This window comes from Zonotrichia leucophrys, chromosome 7 (assembly GCF_028769735.1).
Source record: "Zonotrichia leucophrys gambelii isolate GWCS_2022_RI chromosome 7, RI_Zleu_2.0, whole genome shotgun sequence".
NCBI lineage: Eukaryota > Metazoa > Chordata > Aves > Passeriformes > Passerellidae > Zonotrichia > Zonotrichia leucophrys.
In genome coordinates this window covers 21,406,685-21,427,888 of record NC_088177.1, presented here as the reverse complement: position 1 = coordinate 21,427,888, position 21,204 = coordinate 21,406,685, and the positions used below count along the sequence as shown (strand labels likewise).

The window sequence follows — 21,204 nt, the reverse complement described above, 5'->3', positions numbered from 1 at the left end:
TGGATACACCATTCCATAACAATTAAGTTTTGCTCTTGAAGAAAGTCATCGTACTTGGCATGGGAGGAGTTGAACACTCCATAATGGATAGGTACAGGGCAACAGACTGCTGCACCATGTCCTGCAAGCTACTTATCCAGTACATGACATATCTCCAATTCAAGAGCAAAACAAGCAGAAACCAAAAAATGAACCAAGTAACTACAGAGGTGTTACTTTTTGCTACCTTCTGCAGCCCACAGCCTGAGAGAAGAGGTCACTCCAGCGCATTAAAGCACTTTTCTCAGCATGTCAATTTCCCTCTGTGCAACTTCTTCCAGAACTCCACCTCATCCAAAGGCTAGGCAATCCAATTACAGCACTGAATGTGCTGGGGACAGTGGAAAGGGGACTATTCTCTTCAAACAAGGTGTACTGCCAACAGCTGCACCCTTTTGTTTCCCTGCTTGAAACTTACTTTTTTGATGTGGACAAACTGGCGGATATCCATGTCATCATCTCTCTTCTTGACATCCGGCCGTACCGTTTGAACTACCTGGCAGACCACAGGTACAATAATGTCCCTCCAGGACAGCGACAGGGACTCATTGTAGAGAAGCTGCTGAAGCAGTGCCATCATGTGGTTGTGATTAGCAGACCTACAAAAAAGGCAAAATAAATAGATTTCTCATTTAAAAATATAAAAATACAGTGCAGTGATTAGCTGAAGTAAATTTCTTAACATTTCCAATGCAGAAGTCCTCTGAAGGAACAGCTGCCTAGAATGTTCTACAGTCAGCTTTGGTCCTGTATTTCTATACAAACATCAAAAGATAAAAAAAACAACCAAAATATATGTAAAAACGCTGCATTCTTAATGCAAAGTATTTCCTTGTATTGCCTACTGTAGCTCAAGTCCCATTGAGAGCTGATGGAATAGAGGGGCTTCAGAAATTGCCACTCAAGATTTGCAAATTCCTTTTTCTACACGTTTCTTACAGCAGCCTTTCCATGGCTTGTTTCTCCCCATTCTCTTCTCTCAGCAGATCCAGATTGCTGTGGTGCCAGCCTAGGGGTGTGAATAAGAGCTCTTTGGACTTCTCCTCCACCCTCCTGTTGAATAACGACTCTGCAAGAGACAAACAAACGTTGTTAATGTAAGGTCACAGCTGAATGCTTGTGTCTTTCTGAAAGGCTGCTTCAAAAAGGAAAGAATTTACTAAGACGTAAGTCCTAGTAAGTACTGAGTAAGTACTGAGTTTAAGGTAGTGTCATGGTCCTCAGTATGAGGGGAACTGACACTTTCAATTACTATATTGTGTAGTAACTCCTTAGAACTGTTCTCTGTTTTGCAGTACCAAAATTAGAGGTTACTTAAGCACAGTCTGTGCTTTGAAAGAGTTACTAGGTTATTTCCTGCACGGTTATTATGATATTATAGAGGCAAATTATAAACTTCCACGTTGGCTGACGATATTATAAGTCATTTATACTAGTAGTGTATAAATTTTCATCAAGCAAGTATGTAAGCCTTCAGAGATCAAGCTTAAAACTCCTCGGTGTTAAGCAAAATCTTTAGACAATAGCAAACCAAGGAGGACAACTGAAGAAAAAGTCTCCTAAAAAATAACAACTAATTTCTTCCAGATGCTTCATGTACAAAATTAGCTGTGTAGAAAATTAATAGAACCTACACTGATTTCCTCCTTCCTTCTGCAAAAGCTCAGCTAAAAACTAAACACCACTTTAATCCAAGACTTTATTTTTCAGGCTAGACAGACACTGGGGTTTCTCCCTTATTTCCTCCTCTTCTGAGGGCACCAAAATCAATAGCATTAACTGGGAAGAAGAAAAAAGCCCACAAGTGCATCTGGCCATGACACCGGAAAGCACGTGGGTTTAAAAACTCACAAGTGCATGCAATGGCCTTTCATTTCAGAGGCAGTGACTATGGTGGTGATGACAAGAAACCCAGAAAGATTTAAGAGAAGAAGCTTTAAGCTACTCTGCAGAAGCAGTGCAATTAATTGTATCACATCTTCATTTGGTTGCACAGGAAATTAAAAATCAGTTACATAAATTTGTTGGTGTAGAAACTGTGAACAAACTTGCCACTTACACTCACTTTTTAAAAAAAGTGAAAGCTTTTCATTGAGTCTTTTTGAAAGCAGGAATCTGAGAAGTGAAAGAAATTTAAGCTTGAAAGTGCATTCAAAAAAGTCAAAGTATAGTTTATAAGTCAGTTTTGCCACAAATAAGTTCAGATTTACTGTCAAGTAAATATTTTGAAAGAGTCAGTGCTTTATTAGAAGAGTATTAAGGAATTTCCATCATTATATTAAAAAGCACACAACAGCAGCAATTGAAGTTTTTCCTTACCTTTAATAAAAGCGTCACTTATAGAGAACATCTGCTGCCCTCCGTTTTCAGGATTCAAGTACTCTGAAAGAAGAGAGAAGAGGGATATAGGTGGAGACCAAAAAAAACAAAAAAAGACAGGTTACACTGGTGTGGCCATATAATTACAATGTACACGCCCACACCAGAAGAAGCAGCATTACTCATCCAAGTGTTTAGTCACCAATTTAGCAACAGCTTGGTGAGTGGTTAAGACAAGAATATCATCTCATTCTTGTTCTATCAAAAATTCTACCATGACAAGAAAACAGTGCTTATTAACATGAAGAAACAAAACAAACAAAGTAGACATGAGCCAAGACTGAACTAAGAATGCATTTTCCAACTGACATGGGCCACCCTTTTCTAGACCTGAATACAAGTGTGTTAAGATGTGATCAGACACCACGGGAATGGCCTCCTCACTCGGGTCTAAAAATGCAGCTTCAGAAACCATTTTGGTCACCCACTCCATTGAACCATCTCAGACTGAGGGAGAGACCAGCCATAAGGTTTATCATATACAGTGCAGAAACAAGACAGTCTGCCTTTCAAGAGCTGAAAGTCTCAAGTCCAGAAAAGGTCAAAGTGTTTTGAGGAATCCATGCTGACAGAGATGGACTCCCAGAAACAAAGCAGAGCAAGAGACAGATTACTATACATGTGGGAAATATAGTTAGAGCTTGGTGCTAATAATGTCAAGGTTCTGGATTCAATCCCTGTATGCACCATTCACTTAGAGTTGGATTTGATGGGTCCCTTCTAACTCAGAACATTCTGTGATATCTGTGAAATAGGTTGAAGCTCCACCTACTACCCTCATTTAGCTTGCTAGATCTTGATGCTTCATGCAGACAAAAAGCTTGTTTTCTCCAGAAGCCATTTGCTGTTGTGCCCTTAATTGGCTCTTCATTTATACAAAAAGAGATTCTATAATGAGAAAACAAGAGCAGTAGCCCAACTGCTTATACAGCACAACTACCTGAAGGCCAAAGCCAACTATCACCTTTCCTGACAATGCTCCAGACTCATCACAAACAGAACACAAAGCCAGGCTGCTTTCAGACACCAACAGAAAGCAACAGAAAGCTGACAGGACTTAAACAATCACAAGGCTCTGAGCAGCAGCACTCAGGAGACCCCTTTCATGCCACCATTTTAAATATCTGAGCTTGTTTGCAAATTGATACTCAATAGAGGATAAGTGTACCAAAGAGAAGTTACAAGCCTCCTTCGTAGATTCCTGGTTATTTGAGTTTCTTTTCATCTCTTGCATAGTTTTAGAGTTCAGCATTACAATAAATTACTGCTTGATAAAAGCTGGCCCACCCTCAGCATTCATTCACTCACTGACTATCTAGAGAAAGCCACATCATGCTCCACTTACACAAGGGCATGTATACTAGCACCTCCATCCCTCTCCCTCTTGCAACAGCCTCAGGGCATCAGTTCTTACTGTAAACACACTTAAATTAGGTCTGGCACAGACCCCTGACTGGCAAGCCAAAGCACAAGTTATCCCCAGCAGAAACCTAACCTTAGTTATGCTCTGGACAGACACAGGTAGCACCACCAAGTCCCTTCTAGATTTGTAATATCTAAGTTCTTCCATCTAGGTGATCTTTAAGGTCCCTTACAAGCCAAACCACTCTATTATTCTTTTCAATACAACTTCAGCTCCCATAATTTCACTTCTAATTGGTTCCCAGGGGAAGTTTCTGTCAAGCTAAGATATCATACCCCTTCTTAGTCCAGACAGATAAAACACTCATAAGTGTGAGTCTGAGATGGTTTATGGTGGCTAATACACACATTTCTTACCTCACATCATCCCTATATGCACCATGCTCCACTAAATAAGAAAGGGGGATGGGGAAACGTTCCTGTAGCTTATTTTATAACCTGAAAACCCAAGCACCTTCTCAAAAGAAGAACTAAAAGGGCTCCTGGGAACAGCACACTGAGCCTTGGCAAGCAACATTGAACAGGAATTGCATATGGTTACTCAAATCATCTTCTCTTTCCCCCTCCTAACTACTTTCAAGCATCAAAGATACCCAAAATACCTGGTACCATGATCACAAATATCTGTCTGGAAGGATGTTTATAAAATAGAATTTTGCGTGTTGTTAACTGAATCTCTTTAAAAACAGCAACTAAACCCTATATAAAATTTATCATGTAATCTCTTCTCCCAATTTAAATGCAGAAAATAATCTTACTTTGTTTCCCCTTCTGATACATACTATGTCTTTAGGCAGATGATACTATACATGAATCACTATTCTCAGCTAACTTGGAGTCACCCACATTTCATGGAAACACACCAGACGTTAGTCAGCCTGTAACACCACAAGAAGTTCTGCCATTACAGTATATACAAACCACTCTGTGCTAAATCACAGCTGGTGGATACATCATGGCCCTTGCTTCAAAGCAGCTGACCTCTGTGACTCTGGGAAATTGCATATTCCTTAATCATTTGAGAAACCCACAAATTGCTTAGATCAAAGCTGACCTGAACTTCCAACACTCGGTGTTTTCTATTGTCAGTTCTCTCCACAATGCAATTAATGGAATTTACACAGTCCTAAGGAAACTAAATTACAGCCTCAAAAGGAAGGTGGGATCTTCAGTTTCACTTCATTATTTCAAAGGAAAGCAAGTCACTGTCACCCAGTCTAAGGACAAGAGGCAACTCCAACACAATCAAGCTAAGTAAGCGTGTCCATAACAGTCACAGGGAAGTTACTGATGCTGACAATGGCAAACACCTCATGTCACTGATTAACTACAGAACTCTGTCCTTAAAATAACCATCCATTTTACACAAATGCTTAACTACCCAGTTTTGGCTGTCTAATCACTGTGATATTCTAGCATCTTAGATGGCATCTTTTCTTGAATATAGCCAGGATAATCAGAAAAACAAGGTGAAAATCTTCATATTAACTTTATTATATAAAACCTCTGACTTTAATATTTACAGAATAAAGTTTTAGAAGTCATGTATTTCACTACCCTAAGCACTGCAGCATTCACTGTAGGGTTTTGTCCCTCCTCGCTACCCACAAAGTTTCAGTCTGTCTATTGCCAAGAAGTGTTTCTTGCTATTCAAGATATTGTCACTCATTTTAATTTTTTGCTCCCTGGTTAGGTCTTTTCTCCAGAGATTCTCATGCTAGAATGATAAAATTCACAAACAAAATAAAAAAGATTCACTAACTTCTCTGTATTTGCAGATATAGATTTTTCAAACAGCTGCAGGATACCTACCTATCCACAGCGCACTTCCATGACAATTCCACCCTATCCTAGTTCTGGGCCTATTACTGGTACTATCCCCTCAAGGGAAATCCATTCTCTTGGAAGAAATTGTTACCAGTTTTCTACTGCCAATTACACTCCTACAGAATAACCTGGTAAAGAGACCACAAGTTTCAGGAACATATACCAAACACCAGCAGAGATTCACCAAAGACATCAGAGTGCTGTCAGCACAAACAATTCAAAGGCAGAAGTCTTGATCTTTTCAGTCCCCTCACCACTTGCCTTTTCCACTGATCTTCTCTGAGCTCTCCACTATTAAAAACTTTTTCACAAGAACTCACAAGAGTTCTGGCTCTGAACAGCCTTCATTTGGTCAACAATTTCCAAGAACAGGAGGCTCTCTTACATTTCCCCTTCATAACATACTGCTCCTTGTATAAAGAGTGAAATATGTCTGAAATCAGACAAACACCCTACAAGTCCTTTAACATCTGGCAGAGCCAAACTGACTATTGCCTGCTTTACTGTCATCATACACTGGTAAAGAAACCTGCTACAGCTGCAAATTCATTGGATACTGCAGCACACCTGGGCCTGTTTCAAGGTCACTTAATCCAGCACCCCTCCTTCCAAAAAGGAATTCCTTGGTATATCGGCCTCTCAGCTTTCCTTCCCTGTAGATGCATTAGCTTTTCATTAGATTACGGCATCAGCTGGAAACAAATTGAAAGGAACCAATAATGAGCTGGTGTCAGTAGTAGTGCTGATAGTAGTGCTGATAACCCACTCCCAATTTTGGATCATCTGACATCAATTCAAACTTTTGAAACTGTTCTGCTTCTCTCTTTGGCAGAAAATAAGCAATTCAAATTCCTTCCTTCTAGGCATATTTTTAGCTAATAACAATAGGTGGCTACAGTAGGCATCAATAAATGTCCCCTCTAATTTGTCTCATTCTGCCCCACATGTCTAGCACACTTGGAAAGTCAGCTATGACTGCTTCTCCTCCCTCACTGTCTTCAGAGACCATTTCAATTTCAGAAGATGCAATCTGTATGCAAGCTCAAGGCTGCTGTTCCATTCTGATTCATAGTAACACAAGATCCGCTAAACTTTACAGAAGAATGAATTAATTAGGAGTGCAAATTATTTAACATTGGATCACCTTTTAACATCAGAAACACTGAAAGGGTGGGGTGAAACAGTAATTAAGAAACTACTTAGAAGCCGCCAAAGAAACAAATCTACAAAGCTGATGTAACGTTATGTAAGGAAGCAGAGCAAAGACAGCCACTACTACTCAACATGTAAAGCAACTAAAATATACTAGACCCAAGCCAGTGGCAAGCCCCAGTTCCAGACAGGCCTTGAATCATTTAGAGAATGCAGTTGTCAACATGCAGGCACATTATTTCTTCCATAAAGATGTTGCTTATAGAGTCTTTCAATTTAGTACTTCTTTAGGGAAAAATCCTTTCAAAAGCAGCCTTCAACACCAAGTATTTGATTTCTTCCTACTTAAGTGGATGATCTCTTTTGAAGAAATACTATGTATATGGATTAAGTTAGGCCTTCAGGTTTATCAGTAAGATTCTTCTGGAAAATGTAAGCTTATTAAGGTACAATTTTACACCAGCACAGAACTCTTCCAAGTTAATCTTGCTCTTTTGTTCTTTGGGGTTTTATTTCTTGCTTGCTGTTTTAAGTTCCATCTCCAACTGTAGAGTCACGTATCAAACTGGTTTTTGTGTGGATTATTTTTCCACCACAGTTAGCCAGAACACATAGGTGGGTCTGTCTATTATGCATGGGCAAGAGACATTGCTTCAATGGCAAAGAGAAAGTCACAGGGGAAGTTACACACTCTGCAGAGAAGGCAGTTCAACAGGTCTGTTGAGCCTCCTCAGAGGTGAGCACATCAAAACTGCAAGCAAGTGCCAGTTAAATATCATACTTTCCCCTCTGTAAGACAGCCACATAAGCAGTGTCCAGCTAAGTCAGAAATATTAGGGCCAGCTCTCCATCATGTGCAACTCCAGCTGGTGACTACCTCGTACCTTTTTGGTCGGCAGGGTGAGGGGGCACATGTGGGTACTTGGAGTGCTTCTTGATATGGAAGTTGACGTTGTCCAGCTCCACGTTCAGGCTGATGGAGGCGGCCGAATCACTGTCCATTGTGGACTGGAAGCTGCTGACTGAAGTGCGCTTGCTAGGGCTGGCGGAGTCTTTTAGTGTTGGGTGAGGGGGAAGATACAGGGAGGAGAAGGGTTCAAATGGGTATTATGAGGGTACCAGAGAGGAGAAAAATTGTCTTTAATACATAAAGACCAGTGTGCAATAATACAGGAATACAGTATTTTCATAGCTTTAATCTTGTCTTCATGTGGGCAAGCTGACATACTGGACATTCTTTAGAGCACTACTACAGGGCCCAAATCAAGCAGAAGTCTGCCTGAGAAACAGAAGGCAGCAATTTACATGCCTCTCCTTCATTAGAAGTATGAAGTTTTACAGTTTCACTAAATTCAAACTACTGTATCCATTGTGAGAAAGTGGAAGACTAGACAGGCTATAGCTCTCTTAGATCCTTACAGCCCCAAGCACATACACAGAAACACAGACAGATAAAGCAAGACATGGCTAAACTAAGTCCTGAAGGACTGAGAACAGGGGAGAAGGTGCAGTGAGAACACGACTCAGGTGAAACTTACTGGCTGAGTTGTCTTCCCCTTCATCAACAATCTGCTCATTGTCACTGTCATCAAACTTGATGTCTTTGAACCAGGATGGCTCGGAGTGGCCCTCTACGGAGTTCACAGAGTCACTGTCTGGAGATGGGGTTTCTGAGAACTCCGTGCTCTAGAAGACAAGGAACGGAAAAAAGTCATTAAAGTGCAGCTCTACTGAAATATTAAGCAGCCTACCACAAATGCAGGTAGGCATTTTAAAATCACAGGATACTCTCAGTGGGCTGAGCCAAGTTAGTCATAGAGTTATCCCCTTTCATGTGAAGTAGGAACTCTTTGGGACAAGAAACAAGTATTTGTTTACAATTCCTAGTCTCTGCCTACACTTTGCTTCTAAATAAATTGTGACTAAGTGGCACTAAAGGAGAAGTTTATCATACTGCACATTTTCTGTCATCACATCCAGTTAAGCAGCTTTGAAAGCTTGCTGTCTGCAGCCAGGGTGGGTGACAGCCTTATCCTTCACCCAAACACACAGCTTTTGCTGGTGCCTAATTCTAAGTTACTGGAGCAATTCTCTAAAAGACCAATGTAGCTCCACAAGCTTCAATCCAAGATGGATTCTAGCTGGGCCTACTGTGCCAAAGCAAAGACTGGCCAGATTGCCAGAGAACCTGGAGACTACCTAAGTAATTTCCATCACCCTTCCTCATGCCTCCAGGCACCTCAAAACAAAGTTATCATCATCATGCATTTGGCTGCATGATGAGTGAGTGCAGCAAGCAACTGAGTCAACAACGCCATTTTTCCAGACTCTTGTCCAGAAGAATTGAGATCAGACAGTGCTTCCAGCTGATGAGCACAAAAATTTACTTTAAACATATAATATAAGCACCTCACAAATAGGGATGCATAAGGACTTGCTAGTTAAGGGCAAGCTTTCACCAGGACACTGAGACAGCTGACTAGCTGAGCTATCAGATGAACCCCAGAGCAATCTCAAGGGAAGCCATGTGACTGTGTCCATATCAAATGCATGAGGAAGACAAATGCTATTGGCTGCAAGCTTTCTGTCTGAAGCCCATGGGACAGCTAAGCCATCCGCCATTGTAAGAAGCTGAAAAACATGAAAGGCTCTTAACTGAAACTGAATGTTTTCAGTTGAGGGAGGCTACAGAGCTATCTTGTTCAAGCTAAAAAACCCAATACAATCTCTCAGGCCAGTGACTGCTCTTACCCCTCAGTAAGTCTGACTCCAGTGAAGTACAGTAGGACAGAATCTCTGGTCACTAGTTCCTGCCTCCCCTCAGGTAACTAGTCCTGTTTGGGAGGAATGAAAAAGACCCCATCCCAAACTTGGATCATGTGGCTAAGGTACTGAATTACTCATTACTCCATCACTGGAGATCAGAAGAACGTTATCAATATATCTAAAATATCCATTTGGAATTTTTTAAGGAATTTTGAAACAGAGGATGAGCAATGTGTCTCCATCACCAGTAAGTGCACACAGATTCTAGATTCTGCACATGACAACATAGCTGCCACAGGCACAGACTGTGCCACCTTGAGGCCTCTGTGGCAGATGTCCACCTTGAGAGCCCTGGCTCTGAAGACCCTTTTCCCTCATTTTAGGCAGCACCACATTCTCCACAGAGGACAGCCCCAAAGCTTTCTGGGCAAATGGAATTTCCTCAGGCTTCAACCTATTCAGGAAAAAGGCCTGGCCCCCGACTTTCTGTACAGGAGACCTGATTTAGAAAACATACTACAGCTGTTGAGAACAGGATTAGAAAATATTATAGTCAACAGCCAAATCCAACAGTATCTTTCAGCTTTCCCACTCCTTTTACCTGCAACGGTCTGTAGAGAGCATACTCATCTCTGAAGAGCTGATCATGATGACTGACACATTCCAGCCAACGACCATCAACCAGTGCCTGCCCTATTGCAATGGCCTGGACCCTGGAAGTATAACAGAGATGGTTTTCTGTGTTTTGCTCTAAACACATATGATACAAGCACACTACAAAAGGGAAGAGTCATTTGCTATGCATTATTTGACCTGCTGGTTTTCCATTCCCATGTTTAACAGACACTATTTACAGTACTGTGGTGAGGCAGCACAGTGTACTAATTCATGCATGGAGCTAAATAAAGAGACTGCCAGTACTCTGAACTCAGCTGAGGTGTCCAACATATGATTAAGACATGTTGTTTGTGCTCCTCCAATATTGTTATGTATACTGACCATCCCTGTGGGAGGACTGTTGCTCTACACTTAAGAACCATCTCCATTTTATCCCATTATCATATAATTAAACACACAAGATTGTTTATATTCACCTACATGGTTAAGAGTCTGTCATCTCCATTGAAAATTTAGCTGTCAAACACTATTAGTGATCTCTGACCCCAGAGGCACACTTGCTCTTTGGAGTAGCAGTGAACACTTTTGGACAGTTTCTGTAATACATGCACTGTTCTCCACGTGAGTGATACTTGTCCCACAGCTACCTCCCATACTGGTTTCCAAGCCAGACAGCCTCCTGTGCCCTGTTGTTTGGGGGCACATGGAGTCAGAATGGAACCTACTCTGGGGCAGGCAGTAAAGGGGAGATTTGAGTTTTCTCTCTTATCTCCCTGCAAAGGGGTCCATCTCTGCAGCCTAACGTACCCTACATCAGCTCAAACTCCCAACCTCCTCTCATACACACAGAGGACACCTGTTGTCCTAAAGCATGAGGGTTACCTCGTGGTTACGTGCCCATTTCTCATGAGCCAGTTGACCAGCTCTTTTCCCACAATGCAGTTGGGGTGTGTCCGCAGCCAGTAGCGATGGTCTTGAAATTCCATACCACTGTTATGATGGCAGATTTTCTTCCACAGATCTTTCAGCTGGACTGAGTCCTGGACAGAGAGATGTGCAAATTAATTACCAGTCTAATCTCAGCTTCCAAGGGCATCAACCCAGGCCTTCAGATCAGCTTCTGGATCAAAAGCCCTCCATAAACAGGCACAGAATCTAAGCCATTCAGCATAACCTATGCAGAGGTGCAAAGAGAAATAGCAAACAGACATAAAATCAGCTCCTTATTTCCTTCCATTCATATCCAGTTGAGAACAATAAAAAAACCAAAGTGAGAGATACAGGGGTTTTGATGAGGCAGCCTTTTGTACTGCCTGCAGAATATTTATGCCCTCACTACTGTCCCCTTGCACCCACTCTTGAACTCAGGAGGTGTATGCAAACACAGAGGACATCATCCTTGGCAAGAAGGTTTTTCTATATTACCTGTGCTCAACCCAGGCATTGTGAACATATTACTCCAATATCCAGACCAGATATAAAGCAAGTACTTAACACAGCAGTGTTCACTGCTAGGATACTGTCTCTTATTGAGGATCCAGTTTTGTATTGTCCAGCTTTTATGACGCTTTTTCAGGCACTGTTAGTTTATGAAGCTTTTTTAGGCATTGTTAGCTTTGGCCACTAAAAAAAGACCATGTGTATTCCTCCCAACACAATTAACAATTTTTGAATCTGTGAATCTCTTACCCTCACTACTTGGAACACTTCAGTCTATACCTAAAACTTATTTTGGAGCCTGCTAAACATCTGTGCCACCTCTTCTGTAGGCTGTGCTCCATCCAAACTGAGCTGTCTCTCTGCACCTAGCCACTTTTGTTTTCCCATATGTACCCTCAGTTAGCACAGCACAAGCCATTATTGCAGGTGGAAACTGGGATCGGGAACTATTTTGACCAAGCAGCACACCACCCCACGGTGTGGAGAAGAGATGCTGCAGCTCACTTTCCCAAATGCCTCATTCATTCTAATTTTGTGTAACAGAACTTTAATTACATTTTAACTGGTTTCAGCTCTCCAATTAACTGTCACATTATTGCATTTTCCAAAGGGTGCCCTGAGGCCCAGGAGTTATGCTCCACTTTACTGCTGGACTGGCTTTCTGCTTTCAGTTCCAGCAGTGGCTGTTCTGGATATTGCCCTAAAACCAATGCCAGCAGCTTCCCTTCCATACCAGGTATGGAGTCAAATGGATCAGTACCAAGAACACGATAGGATCATACAATTTGATGCAACTGGAGTCTCCACAGTTCAGCTGTCTTGAACTGGTCAATACAGTAAACCGAAGAAATTGGCACAACAAAGCAAATCCTTCCAACTCAAGGATTTTGACCTCTAGTTCACTGAAGTGTGTGCTTATCCCAGTGTACATACAACCATCTCTACCTTTATTTCATGAACAAAGTCCATTAGTCTTCTGAATGGACTAGGTTAGGCTTTAAATTAACTCCTGACATAAGGTCAACTCCACACAGTAAGGGTATTAAATAAACAGCAGGAATGCATAGAAAATCCTTCATTAATTGACACTGTCTTCTACTCTTACATGAACAAAATAGTACCAGTCCTCTTCTTCTTCCTCAAGAAAGAAAATAGACCAATAAAAAAAAAAATCAAACAATGTGAAGACAAAGAGCACCGAGACCAGAACATCTTGCTTCAAGTTGCATTCACAGAGCTCTGAATTTCCTTTTTCCTGCATTAACATACATCTGTGAAGCTGAGTGGTATAAAAACATGCCTTAAATATGTTTCTCCCTCAGGTGGTTATCCATTTACTCAGGAACTAGGAAAGGAGTTTTGCAACTAAACAGGAGTTAGTGTTTCTACACCCTCAGGCACACTTGAATGCATACTGCTGACAGCAGGCAGAACCTCGTAATACAGAATGAGCCTGATTTTAAAGTAGCAATGGGGCACAATCTCGAATCTTTCAATGCATGAAAAACACTGCCTTCCCTTCTCTGCAACTTCTCTGCCTTATTTGTTGGAAACACTTCCCTTTCTTTCCTCCTCAAAGAAACAAAACAGTTTTTTACTGTTTAGAAATTTATACAGTAACTGCAACCTACAACATTGCCTCTGGGGGGAAGGGACAATAGGACTAGAAGAACACATTGACTTTTCTTTTTAAAAGTATCTCATTATAACCTTCTACAAAATCTTTTACTTATTCTGCAAACAAAGAGGGGGCAAGTTATGTTTTGGCCCAGTAAGCTATAAGGGCTTCAATTTATTCATCATGGTGTAACTATTTCAAAGCAGCCATTTAAAGCTCCTGATTACATGGCCTATGAAAGACAAAATCTCAACTTGAAGAAATACAAAAACAGGTCACTGCATTACAGCTGCCACCACAACAGGTTTAACTCAAAAAGCCACCATATCAACTCCACACTTAGGAAGACTAAAGTTGTAAACATTTGAGTACAAAAACCCCATGAAACTATGATTTATTTCAGGAAGACAGTAATGTCCAAAGCAGCATCAATATTCTCCATCTCTGCTCCCCCTAGAGGAGAGGTCCAGGTAAGAGTGTTTAGAGAAGAGCCTTAAAAGGCAGCAAAATACTCCTGCTGCATGGCACAAGGGAGGCAAACCACAAGGAAGGCAAATTCACTGACTTCACAGAGCAAGGCAAAGAGAAGTGTGAAAGGTACCAGAAGGATTTTGCGCTCATCCTCGCTGGTCTCTGCCTTCATATGAGTGCGAGTGGCCTGGGGGCTGACCGAGGTCTCGTAGGCAGGCACCATGGGGGACCCTGAGCGGTCCAGAGACAGGTTAGTGATGCTGGCTGACCTGCAGGGACAGAGAACAATTCCACTGTAAGTATTCATCATGTGTGGTGCTTCACCACAGCAGGTCTTTATCTTGTAGCATACTACAAACCAGCTCAAGTCTGGGACACAGTTTACTCTTGTCAGCACAGACTGCTTAATGCTTCCTCCTTTGTCAAGGCAGAAGAAAGGCTCCCTAGGAAGCAAGTGTATTGCTTTGGAACTGCTAAGGTAAGCATAAACCTCTGTAAAAATCTTGTATGAAGCAGTTGGAATTAAGTTTAGGCACACCAATTCACATATGTCGGTATTTAAATTGACTGGGGAAGGGATGGCATGATGAGTAATTAGAAGCTCCAGCAGTTTGGAGACAAGACAAATGTCAGCAAGGGTGGCCAACACCCAGATCCCCGTAACAGAGCACTGAGATTTCCTCCTATCCTTGTCCCATTTAAAATTCCTTGTCCTCAGCTCTCTAATACATGGCTGAAAGCTTGCAGAGTCTGAAGTTTGAGCACTTGTACCCCAGAGCAGCTAAACCATTTTCTGAAGCTGAAGTCACTGCAGCAGGCAATCCCTCTTGTACTGTGACGTGGAGCACCCCCCTTATCTCAGCACAGCTGTTAGGAAATGCTGGCCGTGCACCCCAGCACAAACACACCATTTTGCAATTATCATTGCGTAGTTACAAATGCAAACAAGTTCCAGATACCTTCTGCTCCATTAACCCACAACTAGACCTGAGACTGAATACTCTGCAACTTCTCATCATATAGCACCAATTGCAGGGTAACCTATCAGTGCTAACAGCACTCTAAGGAGTGAGGATGGAAAACATTCCTGCATGTATTAACAGGGAAAATCCAAATGCCAGTGTTGAACTGACTGAAGAGGCTTGCACCAATCTCATGAAAACAGCTGACAGCCTCTAGCCTTTGGAACGAAACTTTGGTAACTTTGGTGAACTTGCTAACTGGCTAATAGAGATACTATCATTATTCCCAAAAATTCTCCATGGATGATGCGGCTCAGCCCAGGCATGAAAAAAGCAATGCCACCCTATTTCAGTTTTTATACTGCAGAGTAATGCATCTCAACAGAAAGCATCCTAATGCACAAGATGAGGCTGACATGGAAGTCCATAACTAATCACTCCTGCCAATCATTTTGCAACAGCTGCCTTAACTGTGCCACATATCTGTAAGCAGCAGGGATTTTTTATTTGGATGTAAGCAAGTTAGAACAGTGAGATTTCACATCTGTGTCTTTATCATCATCAATTATAGCGAGGCCTTTATTATATATATGTTTTTTAAAAACAGAGAGGGAGATTTTGCCATGGAAATGTTTATCCTTTAGAAGGGCCTGCAGTTTGAACCCTGCTTGCAACATTGGACTGTTCTGCTGGGGTTTTCCCCTCCGTCATAAAAACCAAGATTGAGAACAAATAACACATTTCCCACCCACAGAGAAAACAAATAGCAATATGTGTTACCTGCCTCTAAATGTACTCAACCTGCATATTTTCTGCTTCATTTCCTCTAGAAAGAGGAATAGTAAAGCTTCTGTCAAAGAAATGGCTACAGCTGCTTTGACAAGATCTAAAGACTAACATCACTTAACCCAAAGCCAGCAGCTTGTTTTCCAAAGGTTCAGAATTTTTAACAGAGATACATTATATCTCATCATTACACGTGTCCAAACAAACGAGTACTTTTGGTGAACAGCCAAAGTTAAAATTTCACTTGAATAAGCAATCTGGGCCTGCCAGATCAAGATTAGAACCATCCTACTAGTACATATTTGAGCAAACAGCAAAAGCCTTTTAAAATAGGGGTATAGTCAAGAAGGAAGCAGGAGACCATCCTCAAGGTTTCAGACATTTCTTGACGTTGCAGCAGTTATTTAGCATTGCACTTTTAATTCTGGACTCCTTGCCATGTTTGCCCAATATTTATTTTTGGTACTCATTTATTCACCAGTATTTTACTCCCCCCGGGGTGAGATCTTTGGGTCTCAGATGTACAGTCAGTGTGCATCTCCTCCTAACCATTCCCATCACCCAGAAGGATAAAGGCTGCAAGCAGACCACTCTCCAAAAGGCACACCCAGCATCCTTCTCAACTTCTTCACTGGTCTTACAAGATCCTTCCAAACTGCTAAACATGATGTATTCCTCTAATACCAATGCAAAGAAATCACTGAATGTCCCAATTCCAGTTTTGAAATCTGGATTATCTTTGCTCTGTTCCTCACCTCTCTGCCTTACCTTCATTTCCTTAATTTAACCATAAGGGAAGCATTGCAACCAGCACCATAGCAGAAGCACTGTGAAGTGGGAGCTACTTGTACTTCTAATACCAGCCTATTTAGTGGGATTAAGCTCAAGTACTCACAAATTACACTAAAGCTCTCATTAACACTTTCAAGTTCATCCCAACACTCTTGCATAAAGATCTATGAAGGGATTTTAGCCTGAGGAAGCTTGGTAATTTAAACAAGATTATCCTTAATGGAAGAGCAAAGGAAGCAGATGGAGATGCTCACAAACAAACAAAAACTACATCTCTGCTCCTCCTTGACCTGAGTCTTTGTGTCTCCCATCACCAAGTATGTGTTACTCCCTTTTCTTCAGCTTTCTCAGAACTGTACTTTTCTTAGCCATTTCCTTCCCCTCCTGTCCTCTTCACCACCACTCCTGGTTGACCAAGTCAGCAGCAAACTACAGGCCCTCAGAAGCAGTACATTTGTTAACGTGAATAGGTACACAGATGGTTCTTCCTTACCACTCCATATGGGCAGTGAGATGTCCCATCTTAGACATGAAACAGCACTTTCAGTAAAAATGAGCCTGGAAACCCAGGCATTACAGCAACAAGTATACTAGGAGTGCATCCAGAACAGAAAATACTCAGAAATTATTAGTTTACCTGTTTCTAGCCGGTGACTTCCCTGCATCCTCCTGGACAGACCCAAGGCGTGCAGACAACGTGGTAGCTGAAGAGTCTGGGTGAATCAAACTGCAGGGAAAGGAGCATGGTAGAGATGTTTGAGATATCTGTGACATCCAGCATATCAGAACAACTGTAATTAAAGCACAGCTAATTGTCATGCTACCTCTCACTCACACCCATGATTGTTAAACCAGCAAGGGAACAGAGAGAGCTTTCCCCATCTGTAGGCCAAAGGTATGTGGAAGACAGTGCTCCTGTCTTCTTCCAAACTTAACTCTTGAACAATACAGACTATTCCTACTTCCTGCATTATCCTGCCTTCCCACCTGCTTCCCTTATTTCCCTTTCTTACACATCTTCCTTTCCTACAGGTTGCTAATAGATACTTTGGCACTAAATCTCCCCAGTATACCATCCAAGCAATGCTACCCATAGCTACTGCTAGAGAGCTTTTGCCAAGACAGCCTGACAACCTTCTGTAATTGTTTAACCTGATCCCAACCACCTTAGCACTCGTTCTGTTTCCACCCCAAGAGGAAGGACAGCAGATGTTCAAGCACTATCTAAAAAAATTCCTGTTGGCAAAACTGTATCAGACCTAAGCCACTACAGGCCAACTGATTCAGCCACCCTGCTGTGCTCTAGCACAATAAATGCTCCTAGCGTGATAAATGCGCTTCATGAGAAACTGTAAGCAATGCAGCTTTGCCTGAGTAGCTGTATTTACCCAGAGTACACCACTCCCTCACCTTAAAACAACATGGCCCTTCAAATTAGTTAAAGCAGGAACTCTGTGTTCCACCTGTTCAAAGAGCAGAGCCACGTCTGACAAGTACATGCACCATCAGTCTCCCCAAATGCTTTTCTCACTGCTTTGCAGCATCTTATCTCAGATACATTATTTTGGAAAGAGACAACTGCCAGGCTTTCTTTTGAAACAAACCACTTCTCATGCAGAAGCCACTGTTAGAATACAACCTCTGCTCCATTATGAAGTTGTGAGTTGCCAGTTCCCATTGTGGCACCATTTAAATTCAATATCTTGAATTTAAATATCTTAAGGTCAATCAGGAACTTACCAAACAGTATTTAAGAAAAGCACTGTAACCCACTGCAAAGTGCAACAAGCACTGATGAAAATGTTAATCCTGCTAAAGCAACAATAAACCACCTAATCCCAAATCTCTCTTCCTCTCACACATAAAAGAGGTCCACATTTACTCAGTGTCTCTCATATCTTGTGTTATGAGTTATGAGTCTTCCAACAATAGGGATTATTTTGAGTGCTACAAATAAAGATTCTCTCTTTACATGCTCATGTCTACAGGCTGCTGAACTGTTGTTATAAAGGGACTAACAACACATCCAAAGACAAAACTAACAATACCTTTAGTATTTTGTACATTTGAAGAGAAGATTCTGAGACCATCTACTTATTTCCCAATTCAAAATTTGGTAGTATTTATCTCATGCATTGTTACATTTACACTTTAAATGACCATAACATTAAACCAGAAGTACTTTTATTTATTTAGGCCTAAACCTGATAATTTAAATGCTTCCAGACAGAAGCATCATATTCTGAAAAGCAACATGCAAAGCAAGAGCCAGGGCATTTTCTGAAGATAGTAAATGGTTTGACAGGTTTTCTTTTAAATACCATCAGAAGAGCTGCTATGGGGCATATGTCACTGGCACTACCACTCAGATAAATAAGGGTTCTGACTCAAGACCTCCTCAGTAGTTTCACATCTGCCTGTTCTTCTGTTTTAGGGAAATGAGCACAAATACCATATCTGACTATTTCTTCTTCCTCACAACACTAAATTAAATCAAGGTATTCTGAAAATAACTTGCATAGCACTTGAGAAATACAGTGTTCTTTTACTCATGGTCCAAAAATAAAGATTCCCTCATTTGAGACCAATAGGAATAAATATACTTTGAAAGGAGATTGGAGGATCTTTATAGGTCCTCTCTACTGTCCTTTCAATCCCACTTCATCTGCAACAGGTGGTTACTTCCATCACTTTTACCTACACAGAGAGCATTTCTTACATTCTCTTGCCCAGTTTGAAACATGACAGGTAAAGCACCAGTGTTACATTGACTTGTCTCTCAATACAGTGGTGGTTAGATGGTGTGACTTTGGTTCTGTTTTTTTAAATTCTGAATACAAAAGCCTGCTCTGTCACTGGTACAGAATCACTGAATCAGTACAATAAAGGAAGAACTGCAAATAAATTAAAACTTGACTAAAAATGTTTCCATATTTCAACGTGAAGGGAAGAATATTACAAGCAAGCACAGAATAACATTATTTTTACAGGAGCTGGAATCTAAGTTTACTAGGTGGAAACCACCAGCTTTTGTCTAGGCAGCTGTCAGCCTGAGAACAGTTGAGATTGCAGAGCTCAGCATGCAGCCACTGCCTTTACCTTTGCCAGGTGAGATCCTCCTCCAGGAAGATGTTGCGGCTGGCTTTGCGGCTCCCCACCGGCGTGCGCGGCTCGCCGGGATCCAGCACGGACACGGAGCACGAAGAATCCGACAGCGCGTTCAAGTCTTCCCCAATGGAGTTGCTGTCTGTGGAGTGCGCGTAGCTTAAGGCTATTTTCCGGCAGTAGGTGCAGGCTCGGAGATCCCCTATGGAAAAGGGAACCAGAGAGTGTGAGCTAACAGGAACAAACAGAACTCTGTTCCTGCAGGATCAGAGGTGTAAAGTGGCGGAAACAGAAGGATTTTCTGTTTCAAAACCTCTTTGCAAGTCTAATTCTCATACTCTCTTAAAGGGCAAAACCCTGGATAATTACACACTCAGAGAGTTTTTCCAAGGCAAATGATACCAAACACAAGATCAGTGAAAGAGGAGAGAGAAGAGAAACAAGGAGAGGAAGAGGGAGGGAGAACACACGTGCCCACTGGAATGATGGCAGAACAGCCAGTCAGATATGACACACCAGCTGATGTCTAGAATTTGGTAACTGGTATTTGAAAGATTTTCCCCCAGTCCTCAATTAAAACATGTGGCTCATACTTTAAAACTACTGTTACTCAGAGCAGCTTTTCCTCAGGCATACTTTACTGTACTGCACACTCTTGTTCAATTGCGGCCATATTTGTTTTGTAGTGTGGTAAAAACTAGCAGGCGTGGCATAATCCACCATCTTTCATAGAGAAACTGGTAGAATTAGGTCCTGTGATTCTTTTTTCTTGTTTTTAGGCCCACTACAGACCTGTACAGCATTTTCTAGAAGATGTCAGGATCTCAGATGCAGTAAACCAAACAGAGCTGAGCATATAAAGGCTGCTCTGTTTCTCAGTAAATAAACCCTACCTGTGTAGCCCATGAATTTTCCAGGGATTTCCTGATTGCAGCATCGACTACAAAAGATCTGCCCACAAAGTCGACAGTGGTGCCTCCTTCGGAAAGTGGTGAATTTCTCACTACAGTCGTAACATTCTTTGCACTGGCTGTCAGGCATCCAGTACTGCTTCAAGTCACTGTCCTACAAGAGAGGACAGCAGATGAAAGCTTTTTCTTTTGTAAATAAGAAAACATGCCTAGTTCCATGACTCTTTGTAGACTATGCTTATGGAAAAGAAAATTTAATATCCACATATCTGTGCACGTGTGCACACACTCTTGCATAAAAGCACACAAAGGATTTTTCATGTGGTTTTACAGGGAGTCAGAACGCTGAGAGCTCCGAATTAAGAGAATAAATCCAGTAGGACTTTGCCTCCTTGATCCAAAATGGAAGCAAAGCAGAATAAAACTACCATAGGATGTAGACAGAAGTCAAAAATAAACAAATATATGAAGTAGCAGTTGCCCTCGCCTCTCATTTGCCCCCAGCACATGAGAGGTCCTCAGCTAGCAGAGTTTTAAAAGGGGAAGAAAAAAAACCCCACCACATATCAGTTGAAGCTGTTATCTAGGAGTAAATCAAGTTATCAGAAATTATCACTGCAAGAAGATCATTTCAACAGCTAATATTGGGATATGTTTTGAAAGGATTATAGATACATGTAAAAAGTTTTATTATTTGATCTAATTTTTCAACATTTCAGTACACAGTTGGAAAAGCCCATCTCAGATTGATTTTGTTTTAAAATTCCAGGTTAACTGCTATGTGAAGAAAACTGAAATTCACATTCAGCAGACAACAACATATATTAATTGAAAGCATTGGTATAGCCACAGGAAAAACATAATCTTAAAAACAGAGAGTTAAAACTTCCATTGCTGTAGAAGCTATAGAGGAAGA

At 41.4% G+C, this 21,204-nt stretch overlaps 1 protein-coding gene across 8 annotated transcripts in view; it reads right to left on the bottom strand.

The window, feature by feature from the left end:
- PIKFYVE (phosphoinositide kinase, FYVE-type zinc finger containing) overlaps positions 1-21,204 on the bottom strand; it is a 63,584-nt gene that overhangs the window by 30,081 nt on the left and 12,299 nt on the right. For 6 of the 8 annotated variants that reach the window (XM_064717697.1, XM_064717696.1, XM_064717699.1 and 3 more), the window contains 11 exons: positions 20,271-20,442; positions 19,372-19,579; positions 16,910-16,999; positions 13,863-14,001; positions 11,086-11,243; positions 10,187-10,298; positions 8,358-8,505; positions 7,704-7,871; positions 2,359-2,421; positions 979-1,108; positions 458-638 (listed from right to left, as the gene is read on the bottom strand). In XM_064717697.1, the coding sequence (XP_064573767.1) occupies positions 458-638; positions 979-1,108; positions 2,359-2,421; positions 7,704-7,871; positions 8,358-8,505; positions 10,187-10,298; positions 11,086-11,243; positions 13,863-14,001; positions 16,910-16,999; positions 19,372-19,579; positions 20,271-20,442 (1,569 nt within the window). The remainder of the gene's footprint in view (positions 1-457; positions 639-978; positions 1,109-2,358; positions 2,422-7,703; positions 7,872-8,357; positions 8,506-10,186; positions 10,299-11,085; positions 11,244-13,862; positions 14,002-16,909; positions 17,000-19,371; positions 19,580-20,270; positions 20,443-21,204) is intronic. The other 2 variants (XM_064717700.1, XM_064717701.1) reach the window with 1 other exon arrangement.